The sequence below is a fragment of the Notamacropus eugenii genome, chromosome 1, assembly GCF_028372415.1.
Source record: "Notamacropus eugenii isolate mMacEug1 chromosome 1, mMacEug1.pri_v2, whole genome shotgun sequence".
In the NCBI taxonomy this organism is placed as follows: domain Eukaryota; kingdom Metazoa; phylum Chordata; class Mammalia; order Diprotodontia; family Macropodidae; genus Notamacropus; species Notamacropus eugenii.
In genome coordinates, this window is record NC_092872.1 from 368,864,648 (window position 1) to 368,884,282 (window position 19,635).

Here is a 19,635-nt window from a genome sequence, read left to right on the forward strand (position 1 = left end):
CAACTAGGCCCTCATTGATACAAGGCAATCCTTTTACACCTTCTAATGAACTCATCATCATAATCACCAGAGCAGCCTTTCCAAACCATTGCAACTCTCCTCAAGCTTGCCATGGCTCCCACTACCCCCATCTTTTCAGCTGACAACCCTGCCATTTATTTCACTGAAAAAGGCAAGGCCATTTGCAAAGAACTCCTTTTTCTACCTTGTTCCTTCTCTCGCATCACTCATATGAATGCTGCCACTATCTCCCCTTTCCCTCCTGTCTTACATGATGAGGTGGCCCTTCTTGCCAAGGTCAACCCCTCTATTCCATCCCATCTTCTCCAGCAGATTGTCCCCTTCTAGCATTTCTACTCTTTCATTTATCTTCAATCTTTCTGTCCACTGGCTCCTCCCTACTGCCTACAAACATGTCCCTGTCTCCCCATCCTAAAAAAAACCAAAAAACAAAAAAAAAGCAACCCTCACTGGATCCATCTATTCCTACTAACTATCACCTCATATCTCTCTAGACTTTTGTGGCTAAATTCCTTGAGAAAGCCATCTATAATTAATGACTCCACTTCCTTTCCTCTCATTCTCTTCTTAACTCTCTAGTCTGGCTCTTTCTGGCTCTTAACCTCATCACTCAGCTGAAACTGTTCTCTCTAAATTTACCAATGATCTCTTAATTGCCAAACAGAGTGGATTTTTCTCAAACTTCATACTTCTGGACCTCTCTGTGGTCTTGACACTATCAACCTTTTCTCTTTGATACTTTCTTCTCTCTAGGTTTCTGGGATACCACTCTCTCCTGGTTCTCCTCTTCTCTATGTGACCATTCCTTCTTAGTATCTCTTGCTGAATCATTTTCCAGTGCATATCCACAGTGGGTGTGTTGTGTTCCACAGGCCTCTGTCTAGGACTCTTCTTTTTATCCTTCTATGTTATTTCAATAGGTTGTATCATTATCATGGATTATATTATCGTTATTATGCTAATACTTTTGAAATCTACTTAACCAATCCTAACCTCTCTCTTTGTGTCCACATTCATATCTTCAAATACCTATTGATCATCTGGAACTGGATATCTCACAGTCTTCTTAAACCCAAAACTGAACTCACTATCTCTCCCCCTGAACACTCCCCTCTTCTAAACTTCCCTATTATTTTAAAGAGCACCACCCTTCTCCCAGTCACCAAGGCTCACAACCTAGGGGTGATTCTCATTTCTCGATCTCTCACATCTCATATTCAATCTATTTCCAAGTGCTGTCAATATTACCTTCCCAACACCTTGAATTGCCACCATCCTTTTAAAGCCCTTTATGACATGACCCCTACCTACACTTCCAGTCTTCTTACAACTTACTTCCTTCTGTATTCTGTGATCCAGTGACACTGGTCTCCTTGAGATTCCTTAAATACAACACTCCATCTCCAACTCAGAGAATTTTCACTGGTGTGTCCCTCATGTCTGGAATTCCCTTTCTCTGCATCTCTACCTCCTGACTTCTCTGATTTCCTTCAGAGACCCAGATAAAATCCCATCTTCTCCAAGTAGCATTTCCCTGATTCGTCTTAATGTCAATGTCTTCCCTCTCGTGATTCCTCCAATTTCTCCCATATACCTCTTATTTATACATAGTTGTTTGCATGTTGTCTCCCCCATTAGATTGTGAACTCTTTCAGAACAGGGACTGTCTTCTCTTTCTTTGCATCCTCAATGTTTTGCACAGTACTTGTCAAATAGTAGGCATTTAATTAATGCTTGTTGACAGAGAGACAACAAAGAAGTTGAAAATTATAGGTAAAAAGATATTAGACAGCAAGATGAATTACTTGAGAGCCTTGTCTTCCTTAGTATACTGAATGTGATCATAGTTCAGAGCAACTTCTGAGGGAGAACTGAATACTATCTGGGTTAACTCATAGAGTGATGCAAGATAAAAAGAAAGTTCCTATTTGTATTGTGTATAAATATACCTTTTTACAAAGAAAGATAAGATGGAAATTGTACTGAGAAGGGTGACCAAAATTTTAAGAGGACTGAAGACCTTGCCATTCTAGGATAAGTTGAATTAGCTGGGGATAGTTAACCTGAAAAGGAGAAGATTTAGGGGTACATGATAGGTGCCTTCAGGTTTTTGAAGTACTGTCTTAAGGAAGGGAATTAGTTTTATTCTTTGGGACTTCAGAGGGTAGAGCTATGAACATTGAGTGGAGGATGCAGAGAAGTAGATTTTGTCTTAAAACTTTTGTGGATTCAAGAGTTCATTAATGTGGATATTGTCATGTCACTGTCAGTCCCTCAACTTACTCATTTCCTATGACCCTTCCACCCAACCTCAGGCACACACAAATATCCATGATTTTGCCATCATCCACAAATGTATTATTTCCATGTTCATGAACTCTGAAATCCCTTTATCTGATCACACTCTATTAGCATTTCACATCTCTCTCTGCTTTTCAAAACCTAACCCTGTTCTTCACATACATTATGACCTTCAGTCCCTCAACCCTCAGCTCTCTCCCAGATTATCACCTCTACACTACCTACCCTCTTCTCCTTTCCACATCTTGATCTGTTAGTCAATCAGTTCAACTTGACACTGTTCTCTGCTCTTGAGATCCTTATCACAGATCTTGCCTTGAAGTCTGTACCTTGAACGCTTGCTATCTTCCACTTCATTTGCCACTATGCATGTGCTGCTGAATGGAAGGGAAAGGTGGAGAAAATCATGCAACCATGCTGTGTCCTCTACAAATTTATTTTACATAAACTCAAGTGGGCCTTCATTGCTGCAAGACAATTCTTTTATACCTTCCTAATGGATTCACTATTCTACACATCACAGCAGCTCTTCTGAGCCTTTTCAACCCTCTTCAGTGGGTTTCTTCCACTCTATTAATTGAGAACCTTGCCTCATATTTTACTGAAAAAACTGAAGACATTTGCAAAGAGCTCCCTTTTCTACTCTGTTCTTTATTTCAGATCAATCAGATGTCTTCTATTTGCCACTACTTCCTCCTTCACCTCTATCCCACATGGTGAGGAAGACTTTTGCCTTGCCAAGGCAAACTGCTCTACATGAAGAAGTGATCCAGTTCCACCCTATCTCCTCAAGCAGATTGCCCTCTGAATAATCTCCACTCTCTCTCTTATCTTCAAGCTCTCCCTATCTAGTAACTGCCTTCCCTACTACCTACAAACATATCCATTTCTTTCCCATCTTCAAAAAATCCACTACTCCTGCCAAGTATCATCCCATAGCTCTCCTGCCCTTTATAATTAAGTTCCTTTAGAAGACCATCTACCTTCACTTTCTTTTCTCTCTCATTATTTTCTTAACTCTCTACAGTCTGCTTTCCAACCTCTTCATTCAACTGAAAATTGCTCTCTCCAAAGTTAATGATCTCTTAATTGCTAAATCTAGCAGCCTTTTCTCAATCCTCATCCTTCTAGATGTCTCTTAAACCTTTAACACTGTGGATCACTCTCTTCTCTTTGATACTCTTTTTTCTCTAGGTTTCTTTGACATTACTCTATCTTGTCTCCTTTGCTGGATCTTCGACCAGATCACACCTACTAATTGTTGGTGTTCCATAGACGTCTGTCCTAGGCCTTCTTCTCTTTTCATTCTAAACTATTTCACTTAGTGATCTCATTAGTTTCTATGAATTCAATTATAATCTTTATTCTGATGATTCTTAAATCTACTATTCATACCTAACATCTCTGCTGATGTGCTGTCTCATATATCCAACTACTTATTAGATATCTGGAATTTGACATCCTGCATACATCTGAAACAACAAAAACGAACTCATTTATCTTTACTACCAAACTCTTCCCTTTCCAAACTTTCATATTATTGTCCAGGGCATCATCATCCTCCCGGTCCTCCAGGTATTATCCTGCACTCCTCACTATATCACTTCCTCATATCCATTTTGTTTTTTTGCCAAGATCTGTAGATTTCACCTTTGTAACCTCTTGAATACACCAATACACTTGTAGAGTCCCTTATCCCTTCATATCTGAACTATCACAATAGCTGGTTAATCTACATAACACAAGTCCCCTCCCCACTTCAATCTATCCATCACTCAGTTGTTGGAGTGATTTTTCAAAAGTCCAGGTCTTATCATGTCAGCCCATACCCCTCTCAGTAAATTCCAGTGGCTTCCTGTCATAACCTCCAGGATCAAATGTAAAACCCTCTCTGTCTTTAAACTTCTTCATAACCTGACCTTCCCCCCATGCACACACCTTTCCACACTCACCTTTCCAGTCTTCTTACACTTTATATATAGTCTTTAATCCAGTGACACCAGTCTCTGTTTTCCCTTGAACACATTACTCCATCTCCAGTTGCTTTCATGTCTTCATGCCTGGAATTCTATCCTCTTCATCTCTACCTCCTGATTTCCCTGGCTTCCTTCAAATTCCATCTAAAATCCCACCTTCTACAGGAAATCTTTCCTCATCCTTTCCCTCTGGTGATTATTTCCTCTTTGTCCTGTATATAGTTTGTTTGTGCTGTGGGCAGCTAGGTGGCACAATGGATAGAGTGCCAGGCCTGAAGTCACAAAGACTCATCTTCATGAGTTCAAATCTGTCCTCAGACACTTACTAGCTGTCTGACTCTGGGAAAATCACTTAACCCTGTTTTCTCATCTATAAAATGAGCTAGAGAAAGAAATAGTAACACCCTACAGTCTTTGCCAAGAATACCCCCAAAAAGGGGTCAGGAAGAATCAGACACAATGGAGATAGACTATTTGTACAGAATTGTTTGCCTGTTGTCTCCCCCACTAAACTGTTAGCTCTTCCAGGACAGGAACTGTCTTTTACCTTTCTTTGCATACCCAGTGCTTAGCAAAGTACCTGACCCATAAGTACCACATCCTTAATGAATGTTTATTGACTGACTGATGTTGCAAAGTGACAGTCTTTACAACTTTTGTACATCTTCTTTCATAGATCTTCCATAAAAGAACTGCTTCATGTGTTGTACACATTGTCTATTTGGGGTTGTCATTGTTTTTACAGTTCACAGGTACAAATGAAGCACAACAATTATACAAAGAAAAAAAATTGAGTATTCTCCGTCCCTAAATCAATACATAAATACATTTATTATATCCCTTACTATGAGCCGGGGACTGTAGTAGGTGTTGAGATATAGGGACAATAATAGTAGCTAACATTTTAAGGCTTGTAAAGCACTTTATATATGTTATATAAATTAAGTAGTCTTTTTCCTTAAGAAGCTTTCATTCCATTGGAGAGTCATATATAAATATGTACAACAAAACAAAGACAAGATAATTTTTAAGGAGAGATAGTAGCAGTTAGGGGATGAGGAAACGTTCCATGTAGGGAGTAGTGTTGAACTGAGCTTTGAAGAAAGCTAATGATTCTGAAACAGAGGTAAGAGCACTTCAAGCAAGGAGAGGAATAGCAAAAAAGGCCAGTGGAGTACACCGAAAGGGAGTCTTTTTTTTAGTTGTCAGGAAAGGTAGTTTGGAGACAGGATGTGAAAGGTTTTGAATTCCAAACAAAGAAGTTTGTATTTTATTCCAGAGGTGAGAAGGGGCCAGTGGGCTTTATTGAGCAGACAAGTCGCATGATAGAAAGCCTTTGCATTAGGAATATTACTTTGACAGCTGTCTGTAGGATAAATCAGAGAGGGAAGAGGCTGGAGTCAAGGAGAATGATTTTTTTCTTTTAAATAGTATTTTATTTTTTCTAATTACATGTAAAGACAATTTTTAACCTTTTAAATAAAATTTTTAGTTCCAAATTTCCTCCCCCCTCCTTTCCCTTCCTCTTCCCTAATATGGTAAGCAATTTAATATAGGCTATATATATGCAATCATGTAAAACATATTTCCACATTAGTCATGTATAAGAAGAAACAGAACAAAAGTTTAAAAATTGAGTAAACAAAGATAATGAAAATAGTATGTTTTTATCTGCATTCAGATATCATCAGTTCTTTTTGGATAGCATGGATAGCATTTTCCATCGTGAGTCTTTTGAAATTGTCTTGGATCATTGTATGGGTGAGAAGAGCTAAGTCTGTCATAGTTGATCATCTCACAATGTTGTTGATACTAGGTACAATGTTCTCCTGGTTCTGCCCACTTTACTCAGCATCAAGTCATGTACTATGCTATTTCATTATATTCTTCTACCACAACTTGTTCAGGCATTCCCCAATTGATAAATGGTTAAAGAGACATTACAATAGTCTAGGGGAAATGTAATGAGGGCCTGAACTAACTATGTGAGAGGAGAGACAAGGACAGATATGAGAGGCAAAATGAAGATTGAAATGATAAGACTTGGCACCTGATTACTATGAGGGGTGAGAGAAAGTGAGAATTTTCATTATGAACTAAAGAGATTATGAACCTGGGTTACTGCCAATATGGTGGTTTTCTTTAAAGAAATGGAAAAGTAATGCAAAGGGCTAAGTTTGAGGAGGGGAAATAATGAGTTGTTTTAGACATGTTAAGTTAGAGATACTTATAAGACAACCAGTTTGAAATGCCCAACAGTCAATAGGGGACCTCATGTAACCCACCCTCTTCCTTGCACAATATATTTTCTTAATGATATCCTTTGTGGCACTCCTTGTGTATATGTCATCTTTGGAAATATACAGCCATGTATTTGTCTCCACCATATATCTGTCTATTCATTTTCCTTTGGAACACAAGCAACTTCTATTCTTCAAAGATTTTATTGTTCTAATACAGCAGAATTGGAAGGATATTTTATGTTAAGAGATTTGCACTGGGAGCAAATTGGAAAATCAGTCAATCAATCAAAAACATCTATTAAGCATCTGCTACATTCTAGGCACTGTGCAAAGTACTGGGAATATGAAGAAAGACAAAAAAGTTTCTGGTCTCTAAGACTTCACTGATTAATGTGGGAGACAGCATGCACACAACTCTGCACAAAAAAGATATGTGTGTATGTATGTGTGTTTGTGTGTGTGTATGTGTATGATAAAGTGTATGTGTATGATAAAGTCAAAGTAGTCTAGGAGAAAAAGCACTAAGTTTAAGGAGGCCAGGGAAAGACTTTGTAATGTTGGATTATGGAACAATAGATTAGTCCAGAAACAATTTGGACCAACTAGGGTTTATTGAGTTTGCTAGTAGATGAGTCTCACCTGGAGAAGGCAAAGACTCCCCAAATGAACAGTACCCAAAGTTTATATAGGGTTCAAAGAGTGGGGAACAAGGTAGGGGATAAGGCAAATTTTGATTAGCCAAGGTTCCTGTTGCTGGGTCTTGAGGCTGATCTGGTGCAATAACACTTTTCCTAGTTTCAGAATGAGGGGTTTCTGCACAACAGGATTTTGGAGAGCTAGGCTGTTTCTCAGAAGAGACTGCACAATATGTATAACCTACATCAGTTTCCTTGCCATCTTGGTGAGGGGGGAGAAAAACTTGGAACCCAAAATACATAAAAAATGAATGTTGAAAACTATCTTTACATGTAATTGGAAAAAAGAAAATACTATTTACAAAAAAAGAATTGGTTGCACAACAGAATGCCATGGTATATTCTAATTTGGGCTTGCAAGCGTTAATGGGAGGGTATAGATATATGTGCATCAATAAAATGGAATGATTCTTAAAATGAAGTAGCTCTGAATTCTTGCAGAATGGGGAACTTTATCAGACTTGAAGGAAGCCGGGGAAGTCAGGAAGTGGAGATGAGGAAGGAGAGCATTCTAGGAACGGGGGGGGCAGCCAGTGAAAACATCCTGAATCAGGACATCAAGTGTTGTGCTCAAGGAACATCAAGGAGGCTGGTATCACCACATCACAGAGTAAGTGGAGGGGAATTAGGTGAAAGAAGATTGAAAAGGTAGGAAGGGGCCAGGTTATTTTTGTTGTTGTCCAGTCATTTTCAGCCATGTCCCACTTTTTGTGACCCCTTTTTGGAATATGGGGGTTTTCTTGGCAAAGATACTGGAGTAGTTTGCCATTTCCTTCTCCAGCTCATTTTACAGATGAGGAAACTGAGGCAAACAGAGTTAAGTGACTTTCCCAGTGTTATGCAGTTAGTGTCTCAGACTAGATTTGAGTTCTGGTCTTCCTTACTCTAGGCTTTGTTTTAAAGGGCTTTAAAAATCAAACAGAGGATTTTATATTTGATCCTGAGGATAATAGGGAAACAAGAGAGTTTATTAGTGGTGGGGGCGAGGTCATATTGTTAGGCCTGCATTTTAGAAAGTTCAATTTGAAAGCGGAGTGGAGAATGTACTAAGGATGTATGTATTAAGAATGTACTGAGGCGAAACTTGAGACAGGGGGGCCAAAAAATAGGCCACAGGAAGAGTCCAGGCCTGTGGTGATAAAGGCATGCGCCAGAGTGGTTGAAGTGTCAAAGGAAAGCTCTATACATTTTCAAAAGATAATCCAGCTTTCTCTTCAATATTAAGGACAATTTATTGTCCATTTCCATTGCTGCTCGAGATATATACCGATGAACTAACCTATTGATTTGGACTAGCTATCCAAATACAAAGGCATTTTTTTTGTCCATGTAGCTTTTTCTGTAAGAATTGTTAGGCTTTAGGGGGGTTCTCACTGTGGAGGCCCTGTAATTTTCAGACTCTTGATTCAAACAACACAATATCACCTGAAAATAGGAGCATATGGCGATCCTCATTATTTATAAAGAATGTTTTTTTCACTTGGACTTTGTTTAGGATATCCTCCATGACAGTTGGGCCTTCGGAAAGCACACATTTATTTATTGCTTTTTAAAAATTATATCTGAGTATCTGCTATATTTTTAAAAATACTCATTGGTGTCTTTTGTTTTTATATTCTGTTTATTTCTAAATATATGCTTCCTCTATGCACAGAGGCTCTCTTCTTAACAGTTTTTTAAGTTCAAGATTGTTGTCTTTCCCCTTCCTCCCCCCATCTTCTTAACTTCCATGTCAACTTTTTCATAAAACTACAAGTCTGAGGTATTATGGTCTATATTAGTGGACATCAACCCAACATTTGGAGCTGCCCAAATGAGATGCTTTAGTAGGTAATGAAATGCCCATTTATGCAGATTTTCAAAGGAAAGATTAATAACTTCCAACTCAGATTGGACTGGAGGGCCTCTGAGGTCCCTCTCAACACTGAGGTTCTGTAAATACGTTATTTTATTATTGCAAAACACTTTTTAACCCATTACCCCCATTTGATCCTCACAACAATTACATGAAGCAGGAAGAATCAAGTCAGCAAGCATTTATTAAGCACCCATTATGTGCCAGGCACGATACTAAGTGCTGGAAATACAAAGAATGACAAACAACAGGAAAAAAATCCCTGTTCTCAAGGAGCTCAGTCTAATGGAGAAAACAAATACAAACAAAAATACAAGCAAGATACTAGATACAAGACAGAATAAATTTAAAATCATCTCAAAAGGATCAGGAAAGTCTTTGTAGAAGGTGCAGTTTTAATTGGAATCTAAAGGCAGAATAGCTCTTATCCCCACTTTACAGATAAGGAAAATATTTGCCCATCATCACAAGGAAAGTGTAAGACTGAGGACCCACCCTCAGTGTTCTAAATTGAAGTCTAGAGGCTCCCCTCGTCCTTCCTCACACTCATCTATTATGTCTCACTCGGGAATTTTAATACTGTACCCAGTACTGTGATTTATACAAGAAATTTGTTCTGCACGTGTTCTTAATTGACAAGAGTTCTTCTATGAATAGTACCTTAATCATTTCAACAAATATTTATTGAACACCTACTATATCTTTAACCCTTGAGGATAAAAAAAAAGTAGTGACAGGCCAGTGGCTTCTGAACCTATTACAACTAAAGCCTTTGTTTCTCTCCAAGAAAATCATAGAGCGTTACTATCAATTTGCAAATGCACCAACATTTTTCAATATAATATCATACTAGGTTAATTCTATATCAATACCAATTCCTTAAGACACACCAAAGTTCATATTTTCTACTTGGGAAAAGTAATCATTAATAGGGAGAGTGTTTTTCATGGTGTGTCTCAGGGAAAGGCAGATCAGAAAATTTTTTCTTCTTGGTCTTTGGCTCCTAGAAAGTAAGAAAAATCAAAGGCATGCAGACTTTTAAGAGAAAATTTCAAACTGTAGTTTCTGGCTTTGGCAGGAAAGAGGCAAAGCAAGCACAACTGGTCGCCCCTCTCATTTGATCTGACGCTGAAAGAGACCAGAGAGGGAAATGTTAGCTGAGCATTCTCAATGTACAGGTTTTCTTTATACAGGCAACTTTTGTCTGGGCTTGCTTCAACGTGTAACGTAACTGTCGGGCAACACAGATATTAATGCTTAGACATTGTAGTGAATAGTTTTCGTGCCTAAAGTCATTACCCAAGGAGCGAGAACTTAATACTAGTGGGTGAAATTCGCACTAGAAACTGGTTTCACTACACAAAAATTTACTCTCAGTGGAGAAAATGCAGAGAACTAACGGTCCGGAGTTTAATTAAGCGAAGTAGTTTAGTTTGGGTTACTGCGCCTCGGCAGAGCTCGGGGGAGTTGACTCTTCAGGTTCAGATAGTTTCCCTTGGCGGTTAATAGTAAGTTTCTAATGCCTGGAAACGTAGGCGAGAAGCGGAAGGAAACTCAGGTTCTTTGCGCGCCGAAAGAGTCCGACTGCTAGAACCGGCGCGAGCGCATTCCTCGTGCAGTTATTGGCTGGGACTCTGTGTGCCGCTGTCGGCCAATGAAGAGGCTGGAGATCTGGCCGCTAAGGGTCTCCCCCCTTCCCCCCCGCCCCCTCACTGTGCCCCGGGACAAGGCACAGACTGAGAAGCCGGTTAGCGAATCAAAGGCGCCCGGAAAGCGGAAAAAAGCCATGTCCGACTTTGCGCTGAGCGCCCCAGCCCGAAACCTCCGAGCGCGGACCGACTGAAAGAAAGTTTCCCTGGGAGAACTACTGAGGCAAACTGGGCTGAAGAAGTTGCTACTGACTGAGATGGTCCCAGCTGCCGGGAGAAGCCGCCGGTTCAGCACTGGGAGAGTGGTGGGAGTCCTGTTTCTGCTTGGCGCCTGGGACAGCGTTTCCGCGCTCATCAGCTATGAGATCCCGGAAGAAAGGGCGAAGGGTTTCCGAGTGGGCAACGTGGTCGTCGATCTGGGCTTGGATCTCAGCAGCCTGGTGGAACGCAGGCTGTTTGTGGCGTCCGGAACTGGCCGAAGGTTCTTTGAGGTGAATCGGGAAACTGGAGAGATGTTCGTGAAAGAGAGACTGGACCGGGAGGAACTGTGCGGGACACTCCCGTCCTGCACTGTAACTTTGGAGCTGCTAATGGAGAAACCCCTGGAGCTGCAGTGGGTGGAGGTAGTGATTCAGGATGTCAACGACAACGACCCCTCTTTCCCTACCAATGGAATGAAACTCGAAATCAGTGAGGCCATGGCGCCGGGGGCGCGCTTCCCTCTCGAGAGTGCACACGATCCAGATGTGGGAATTAACTCTTTACAAACCTACGAGCTAAGCGTAAATGAGCACTTTATACTGAGCGTGCAGACTCGAGAGGACGGTAGCAAGTACGCCGAGCTGGTGCTGGAAGAAGCCTTAGACCGTGAGCAAGAGAGGACCCTTCAGCTGGTGCTGACAGCTGTGGACGGAGGAACACCAGCCCGTTCTGCTAGGCTCCCCATCTTAATCACTGTGCTTGATGCCAACGACAACACCCCCCAATTCAATCATTCTCTGTATCGGGCACGTGTGAGGGAGGATGCAGCCCCAGGAACGCCAGTGGTACAGGTTCATGCAACAGATTTGGATGAGGGACCAAATGGAGAAGTCATTTACTCTTTCGGCAGCCACAATAGAGCCCGAGTGCGTGACCTTTTCTCTCTAGACCTGGTCACGGGAATGCTGACAGTACGAGGGCGTCTGGACTTCGATGACACGAAGCTGTATGAAATTTACATCCAGGCGAAAGATAAAGGCCCCAACTCGGAAGGAGCTCATTGCAAAGTGTTGGTTGAGGTCATAGATGTGAATGACAATGCCCCAGAGATCGTTATCACCTCCGTGTACAGCCCAGTCCCCGAGGACGCCCTCCCGGGGACTGTGGTCGCTTTGTTCAGTGTGACTGATCTGGACTCAGGGGATAATGGTCTGGTGAAGTGCGAGATTCCATCTGGCCTCCCCTTCAGCCTCACTTCTTCCCTAAAAAACTACTTTACTTTGACAACCAGTGCCTCCCTAGACCGTGAAGCTGTTCCAGAGTACAACATCAGTATCACAGCCCGAGATGCAGGGTCCCCGCCCCTCTCAACAGTCACTACACTTAGAGTCCAAGTGTCTGACATTAATGATAACCCTCCACAAGCCTCAAAGCCCTCGTATGATGTCTATGTGGAGGAGAACAACCTTGCAGGGATTGCAATTCTGAACCTGAGCGTCTGGGACCCTGACGCCCCAAATAACGCTCGTCTATCCTTCTCTCTCTTGGACCGTGGCCACCAAACTGGGCTGGTGGGCCGATACTTCACCTTGCACCCTGACAGTGGCGTCCTGTCGGTCCTGGTGCCACTGGACTACGAGGATCAGCGTGAATTTGAGCTGACGGCGCTAGTCAGCGATGGGGGCAACCCACCCCTATCCACCAACATCAGCGTGAACGTGTTTGTCATTGACTGTAATGACAATGCCCCTCAGATCCTTTACCCGAGGCCTGGTCGGAGCTCCACCCAGACGCTGCCCCGAGGCAGTGGTGCTAGCCACTTGCTTACTCGTGTAGTAGGATGGGACGCTGATGCAGGCCATAACGCATGGCTTTCGTATAGCCTTCTGGGAGCCTCAAATCAGAGCCTCTTCATGGTAGGGCTCAGAACTGGAGAAGTCAGTACCACTCGACCAGTCCAAGACATTGACCCAGCATGGCATAAGTTGGAGATCCTGGTAAAAGACAATGGAGCGCCTCCTCTGTCCACTACCGTGACTTTGACTGTGTCGGTGACAGAAGTGTTCCCAGATGCCAAGGTCGAGTTTCCATCCGGCTCCGCTCCCCAAGAGCAAAATAAAAATCTCACCTTCTACCTGCTTTTGTCCGTGATCCTGGTCTCCGTGGGGTTTGCAGTCACCGTGCTGGGAGTGATAATATTTCGAGTTTACAAATGGAGGAAATCAAGGAACCTGTACAGCTCCTCCGCGACTTCACTGTACAGAACGCCTGGGACCTCCCTGCACGTGGATGCTGTCCGAGGAGGCCTGATGTCCCCCCACCTCTACCACCAGGTATACCTCACTACAGACTCTCGTCGCAGCGATTTGCTGCTAAAGAAGCCCTGTGCTCCTAGCCCAATGGGAAGTCTCCAGAACACGCTACGAAGCTGCGATCCCGCCTTTTACAGGCAAGTGTTAGGTGCGGAGAGCGCCCCTCCTGACCAGGTAAGAAACAATTTCTCTATCAACATTCCTAAATTATATACATTTAAACTACTGTCTGATGCTCCTAATCTACACAATAAATCTGAAGAATTGGGGTTCTATTTTATCTTTTCTCCATGGAGAAAAGAAGGCATCATTTCAGAGATGGCTGGCCTTAGTCTGCAATCCTGGCACAATAGTTAAAACAATTAATTAGTGTTCTTTTCCTCAAGATTATGCTCTGAGAACAGACCCTTAGGTAAAAATGATGGGAGTCTAGACCTGGGCTGGTGTAAACTGTTGAAAGTGGGAAAACTTCTTCAACATATTTCCTGTAACCAAGTGATGCAAGATAGTGTGAGTGTGAGTGATATTGGACAAGGGGGCCACACACCCTATAGGCCTCAGTTTCTTTATGTATAAAATGAGGGAGTTGAATGAGATCCCTTTTCAGGTCCCTTCCAGCTCTAGTATTTCATTATATAATATATAATATAATAAATTCATCCAAATGTTTAAAATCATAAAGTCTGTCACTTACTGTACATACTAACGTGTTTATGATTTGCTTATAGTTTGCCCACCCAAATTGTGCAATCTATTCTCAGAATATTTCTGGTGAAAGGAGAAAATCATAAGCACATTTTTATTTGTGGGGAACTGATGGGAATAGCACACTAATTATAAGGAAAAAAACCAAGTAAATTCTGATACATAGGATTTTAGCCAGCAAAAGTTTCTTTCTTAAATAGATTATAGTAGTGGTTTGCATAAGACAAGAATTTTGAACTGGGAGAATCTTAGGAGTTTTCAAGTCCAGCGCCCATCCTTTAACAGATGAAGAAACTGAGGCCCAGAGAGATTATGACTTGCAAAGTCACACATATAACAAGAATTAGAGCTTAATCTCTGTCTTCTGACTCAAAACTAGGTCTCTCCATACTAGAATAGGCCACCTCTATCTTGCCAGATATGAGAAAACTCCACTTAATGGGCTTCTGTAAGCTTCCTTTCCTTCTGTGAAGTGGAAATAATATTTGCCCTTTCTTACCTGGTGGCTGTGGGAGAAGTGTGGTTGTAAAACTATAAAGTTATATATAACAATGTAAGGTGTTATTGTTACCATTATAACTCCTTCATTCACCTTGTATCACCTATATCAAAAATTTGTGGTGGGGGTGGGATATAGTTTCAGAAAGCGAAAGGGTGAAGGCTGAAGAAAAAACCCATTTTTTTCTCTCAACCTGAGATTTCCATTGGCATTAGCATATGTTCATTAGTCAAACGTATTCAAGAAGAAGCTTGTTGGTATATCAGGGAAGGGATTCATTCTTCAAGCAAGAGTTGGGCTAGGAGGCTTCTAAAATCCCTCCTATCTCTGACTTTCTGTGATTGCACCAAATAGTGCGTCTGTATTCAAAGAAACATCCATACTTTCAAGATGCCATTAGATGAACCTCAGATGAGAAAATATATTTGTCTGTGGAATCTTATGACTCCATTTTCAAATCTCAAGGCATCTAATAGACTAGTTCTGGAAATCCAATGTAGACAGAATCAAGTCTTGTCTCAGACCTTTTCCCAGGATCTTGGTCTTGGACCCCATTAGGTGAGCTACAATGCTTCTTGAGAAGTTAGAGATGGAATGTGAACCGACCCTAGTAGCTCGCAGAGAAATTAGATATTATTAATGGGGAATTTTTGTCTGAATCTGAAATGCTGAATAGAGGAAGGTGTAGTCTATGACTCTTAGAATTAAACTTCTGTGCTGCTCCAATTCTAGTAAAGCAAGTAGAGAGTGCATTGGAATGGACTTCTTGTTTTCTAAATCTGAGACACCAGAGACTTTTAAGAGGACCCATTTCTTGACAAATTTCTCTTTGGGGAGCCGTAGATCATTGGACTGGCAATATTTCATGGGGAAATCCTCCGAGATTCCAAAGTGGTACTCTTGATTTGATCTCCCCACCGTTACCCCAAGAGGTGTTAAAGTTGTTTGTTTCAAAATGTGGCGGAAGAACATTTCCTTTCGTTTACTCATCTCAGACAGGAAAGTTTCCTTAGTATCTCAGGTTTTGGGAGGGCTATAGCAAAGATAATGGTCAGTGGATCTTGATGGCCGCTGTGGTCAGTAGGGTGAGAACTCAGGTAGCCTCAGAAACCTCACATAAAAGGACTACTTTGGAGCCACTTCTTTCTGGGTGCTCGAGATGGGCTGCTGTTCGCATTGCAGGGTATAGGTGCTGATGGTGTGAAGTCTGTGCGCTTGCGCAGGAGTCAATGCTTCTCAAGGGAGGGACCGAGTGCTGAGGTGTGCGCCAAAAAGGTCGCCTCAGGCTTAGTAAGAGATCCTAAGCTGTTTGAAACCGCTTCTCTTGTAATTAGCAACAAATCTGGTGCGTAGTCCATTCGAGAGGGAGGGTTTCTAGGGACAATGATGTTTACAACTGAAGCAATCATTAGGTGAGCCTAGCAAATGTGTGTGTAAACAGTGAAATCTGGAGGCTTTGCATTCTGCAAGCTAATGAGAGAAAGCTCCGCCAAATGGTGGGTTCCTTTTCTGATTTAAACATCTAGATTTACACCCTCCTCGTCCTCTCCCTTCACCTTCCCCTTCCCCCCCCCCCCCACCCCGCAACCCTCCCGCGCCAGACTGTGCATCTTGTCCTTGAAAGCTTTGGTGCTATTTCTAACGCCTTTAGAAAGAGATCCGGTTTCCGCTGTTGCCTCAGATTACGACAAACGTGTTCTGCATTAACTTAATTGGCTAAGTTAACATGTGTACCTCTGCTGCACAGAGATAGGCATGTTTTACGAAAAAAAAATACTAAAGCGCACTGGTTGCAGGTGTTATAGGAGCATCTGATTAACTGTCGTTCTAATGCAGTCTGAGAAAAGCTAGCCTTTTAAAACCCTGAGCTTGAATGCCATCGAATAGGTTGAGGTCGCCAGGGACTCAGTGACTCGGGTGGAGTCCAGAGAAAGGCTTTGAGTGTCACAGAAATGCACACATATATTGCCAGAGAGGGACTAACCCGCGAAAAGAAACGCTGTTGAGCAGAAGGGAGGAGGAAAAACGGAGTTTTTACAATGCTGCGACGCATTAACCCTACCGCGCTCTTAGCTTCCTTTGCTCTGCCTATTGGCTGAGCCCGGGCGGCGCTGTCTGCCAATCGGGTGCTGAAAGGCGGACAAATCGACCCCGCCACCCGAGAAAGCGGCGGGTAACCCTTGAAGCGCCGGCCGAACCGCGCCGTAGCTGGCGCGGGGAAAGGAAAGCAGGTGTCTTTGGTTGCGGTGGCCTTTTGTCTCGGGGTCGGCTTTTCTCGATCCTTAAGTCCATTCTGGCGCCAAGCATTTCTGGCGGAGATGCGCCACGGGGTTAAGATCTGGGCTGGAATCCGGCCGGGGGTTTGCCTTTTGTTCTTTTGCCAGCTAGGTTACATTTCTGGGCAGATCCGCTACCCAGTCCCGGAGGAATCGAAGGAAGGGACCTTTGTGGGGAACATCGCCCAAGATTTCTTGCTGGATGCAGAAAGCCTGTCGGCTCGCCGACTGCAGGTCGCTGGCGAGGCTAACCAAAGGTACTTCCGCGTGGATCTGGACAGCGGAGCTCTGCTTGTCAAAGATCCCATCGATCGAGAGGCTCTGTGTGGGCTCAGTGCCAGCTGCGTTGTGCCGCTGGAGTTTGTGACTGAAGGACCTTTGGAGATGTACAGGGCAGAGGTAGAGATCGTAGATGTGAATGACCATTCTCCTCGATTCCCTAGGCAGCAGCTAGACTTGGAGATTGGGGAGGCGGCACCCCCAGGCCAGCGCTTCCCTCTGGAGAAGGCTCAGGACGCCGACGTGGGGAGTAACTCCATCAGCAGCTACAGGCTGAGCCCTAATGACTATTTCGCCCTAGACGTGAAAAAGCGCAGCGACGGCAGTCTTGTCCCAGAGCTGCTTCTGGAAAAGCCCTTGGACCGGGAGAAGCAAGCAGACTACCGTCTGGTGCTGACGGCCGTCGATGGGGGCAGCCCTCCAAGGTCAGGCACCGCGGAACTCAAGGTATCTGTGCTGGACGTAAATGACAACGCCCCAGCTTTTGAGCAGTCTTCTTACAGAATTAGTGTGCTTGAGAGTGCACCAGCGGGCACCTTACTCATTCAGCTAAATGCCACTGACCCCGACCAGGGTTCCAGCGGCAACATCACCTTTTCCTTCAGCAACCACACTCCAGAACGTGTGCGCTCCCTCTTTGGCCTGCACTCCACCACCGGGCAACTCACGCTTCGGGGTCCCCTGGATTTTGAGGCTGACAACTACTATGAATTTGACGTGAGGGCTAGGGATGGGGGGACGCCGGCCATGGAGCAGCACTGCAGTCTCCGAGTGGACGTATTGGATGTGAATGACAATGCCCCGCAGATCACGCTGACCTCGGAGCTGGGTACCCTTCGGGAGAGCGCTGAACCCGGTACCGTGGTAGCACTCATTAGCGTACAAGACCCGGATTCTGGGCCTAATGGCGATGTGAGCCTCCGTATCCCCGAGCACCTGCCCTTTGCACTCAAGTCGGCCTTCAAGAACCAGTTCTCCCTCGTGACAGCTGCTGCACTGGACCGAGAGGTGGAATCCAAATATGAGATTCTAGTTACCGCCTCCGATGCGGGCTCTCCGCCCCTGAGCACCCGCAGGACGATTTTCCTTAACGTTTCCGACGTGAACGATAACCCACCTTCCTTCATCCAGAGGTCCCACGAGGTCTTCGTTCAGGAGAACAACCGTCCTGGGGATCTCCTCTGCTCTCTGGCAGCTTCGGATCCAGACTCAGGTTTGAACGCGCTCATCTCTTACTCCCTTCTGGAGCCCAGAGGTCGGGATGTTTTGGCTTCCTCATTCATCTCCCTCAATCCCCAGACCGGAGCAGTCCATGCCACCAGGTCCTTCGACTATGAACAAACCCAGACACTGCAGTTTGAGGTGCAGGCCCGGGATCGGGGTGACCCACCCCTCAGCAGCACGGTGACAGTTCGCCTCTTTGTGTTAGATCTCAATGACAATGCCCCTGCGGTACTCCGTCCCAGGGCTAGGCCAGGCTCTCTGTGCCCACAAGCACTGCCCCCATCGGTGGGCGCCGGCCACCTTGTAACCAAGGTGACTGCGGTGGACTTGGATTCAGGATATAATGCCTGGGTCTCCTATCAACTTCTCGAGGCCCCGGATCCTAGCCTATTTGCTGTGTCTCGTTATGCAGGCGAGATTCGGACAACAGTCCCCATCCCAGCTGACCTTCCGCCCCAGAAGCTGGTTATTGTGGTGAAGGACAACGGAAGTCCCCCACTCTCCACTTCAGTGACGCTGCTAGTGTCTCTAGAGGAAGCTTCACACCCAGCTCTTCCCGACCTCCGGGAGCACTCAGCCAAGCCCCAAGGGGAGTCTCGCCTGACCCTCTACCTTGCTGTATCCCTGGTGGCCATCTGCTTTGTCTCCTTCGGCTCTTTTGTGGCACTGCTCTCCAAGTGCCTACGAGGTACCGCCTGCGGCTTGAGATGCCTTGGCGGGACCTGTTCCTGTCTCAGTCGGTCGCGAAGGAGGGAGGGGCTCCCACCTTCCAGTGGCATCCTCCGCATTCAGTTGGGTTCGGAAGATCCCATCAAATTTGTGGACGTGGGTGGTCACTCTCACGGTTGCACACCCTTGGCTTCAGCACCCTCTCGGAGCGATAGCTTCATGATGGTGAAATCTCCGAGCGCCCCTCTGGCAGGGGAGCCTGTCCGCCCAAGCTGCCCGCCTTCCGATCTGCTCTACGGCCTGGAGGTGAGACCCGCAGCCACGCTGCCCGCTTTTGGGCTGGCCTGGCCCCAGGCATGGGGCTCCGAGGCAGTCCAGCGAGGATCTGACCCCCATCACCAGGGCCAATGATGATGAGTCACCATTTTCAGAGCATCAGCAGTGGGGTAGGCCCTGTGCTTTAGATGCTTTTTTACAACATATCCAGTGAGTTTTGTGGAGTTAGCGCTGGGGAGTGAGCTGAACCAATATCGGAGAGCAGGAGATGAAGGTAATTGGTGAGCAAGAAAGATAGAGTGGGCTGTGTCTGCACCAGGTCTGGCAAGCTGGAGCATACCGTGATCCATAAGCCCTAGGTTGGAATGCAGCAGGTGAGGCCAGTACTGCAGCAGGTGAGGCCAATACTGCAACAAGTCTTCTCAATCCTTTTCCTTTCTGAATGGAGGTGGGC

At 44.4% G+C, this 19,635-nt stretch overlaps 1 protein-coding gene across 26 annotated transcripts in view; it reads left to right on the forward strand.

The window, feature by feature from the left end:
* LOC140518407 (protocadherin gamma-C4) overlaps positions 1-19,635 on the forward strand; it is a 204,745-nt gene that overhangs the window by 163,857 nt on the left and 21,253 nt on the right. The window contains exon 1 of one of the 26 annotated variants that reach the window (XM_072630553.1): positions 9,129-13,427. The exons of 24 other annotated variants lie outside the window; for them this stretch is intronic. In XM_072630553.1, the coding sequence (XP_072486654.1) occupies positions 10,998-13,427 (2,430 nt within the window). In that variant the 5' untranslated portion in view covers positions 9,129-10,997. Of the gene's footprint in view, positions 1-9,128; positions 13,428-16,061; positions 19,212-19,635 lie in introns of those variants that run through there. One more of the 26 variants, XM_072630552.1, reaches the window with a different exon arrangement.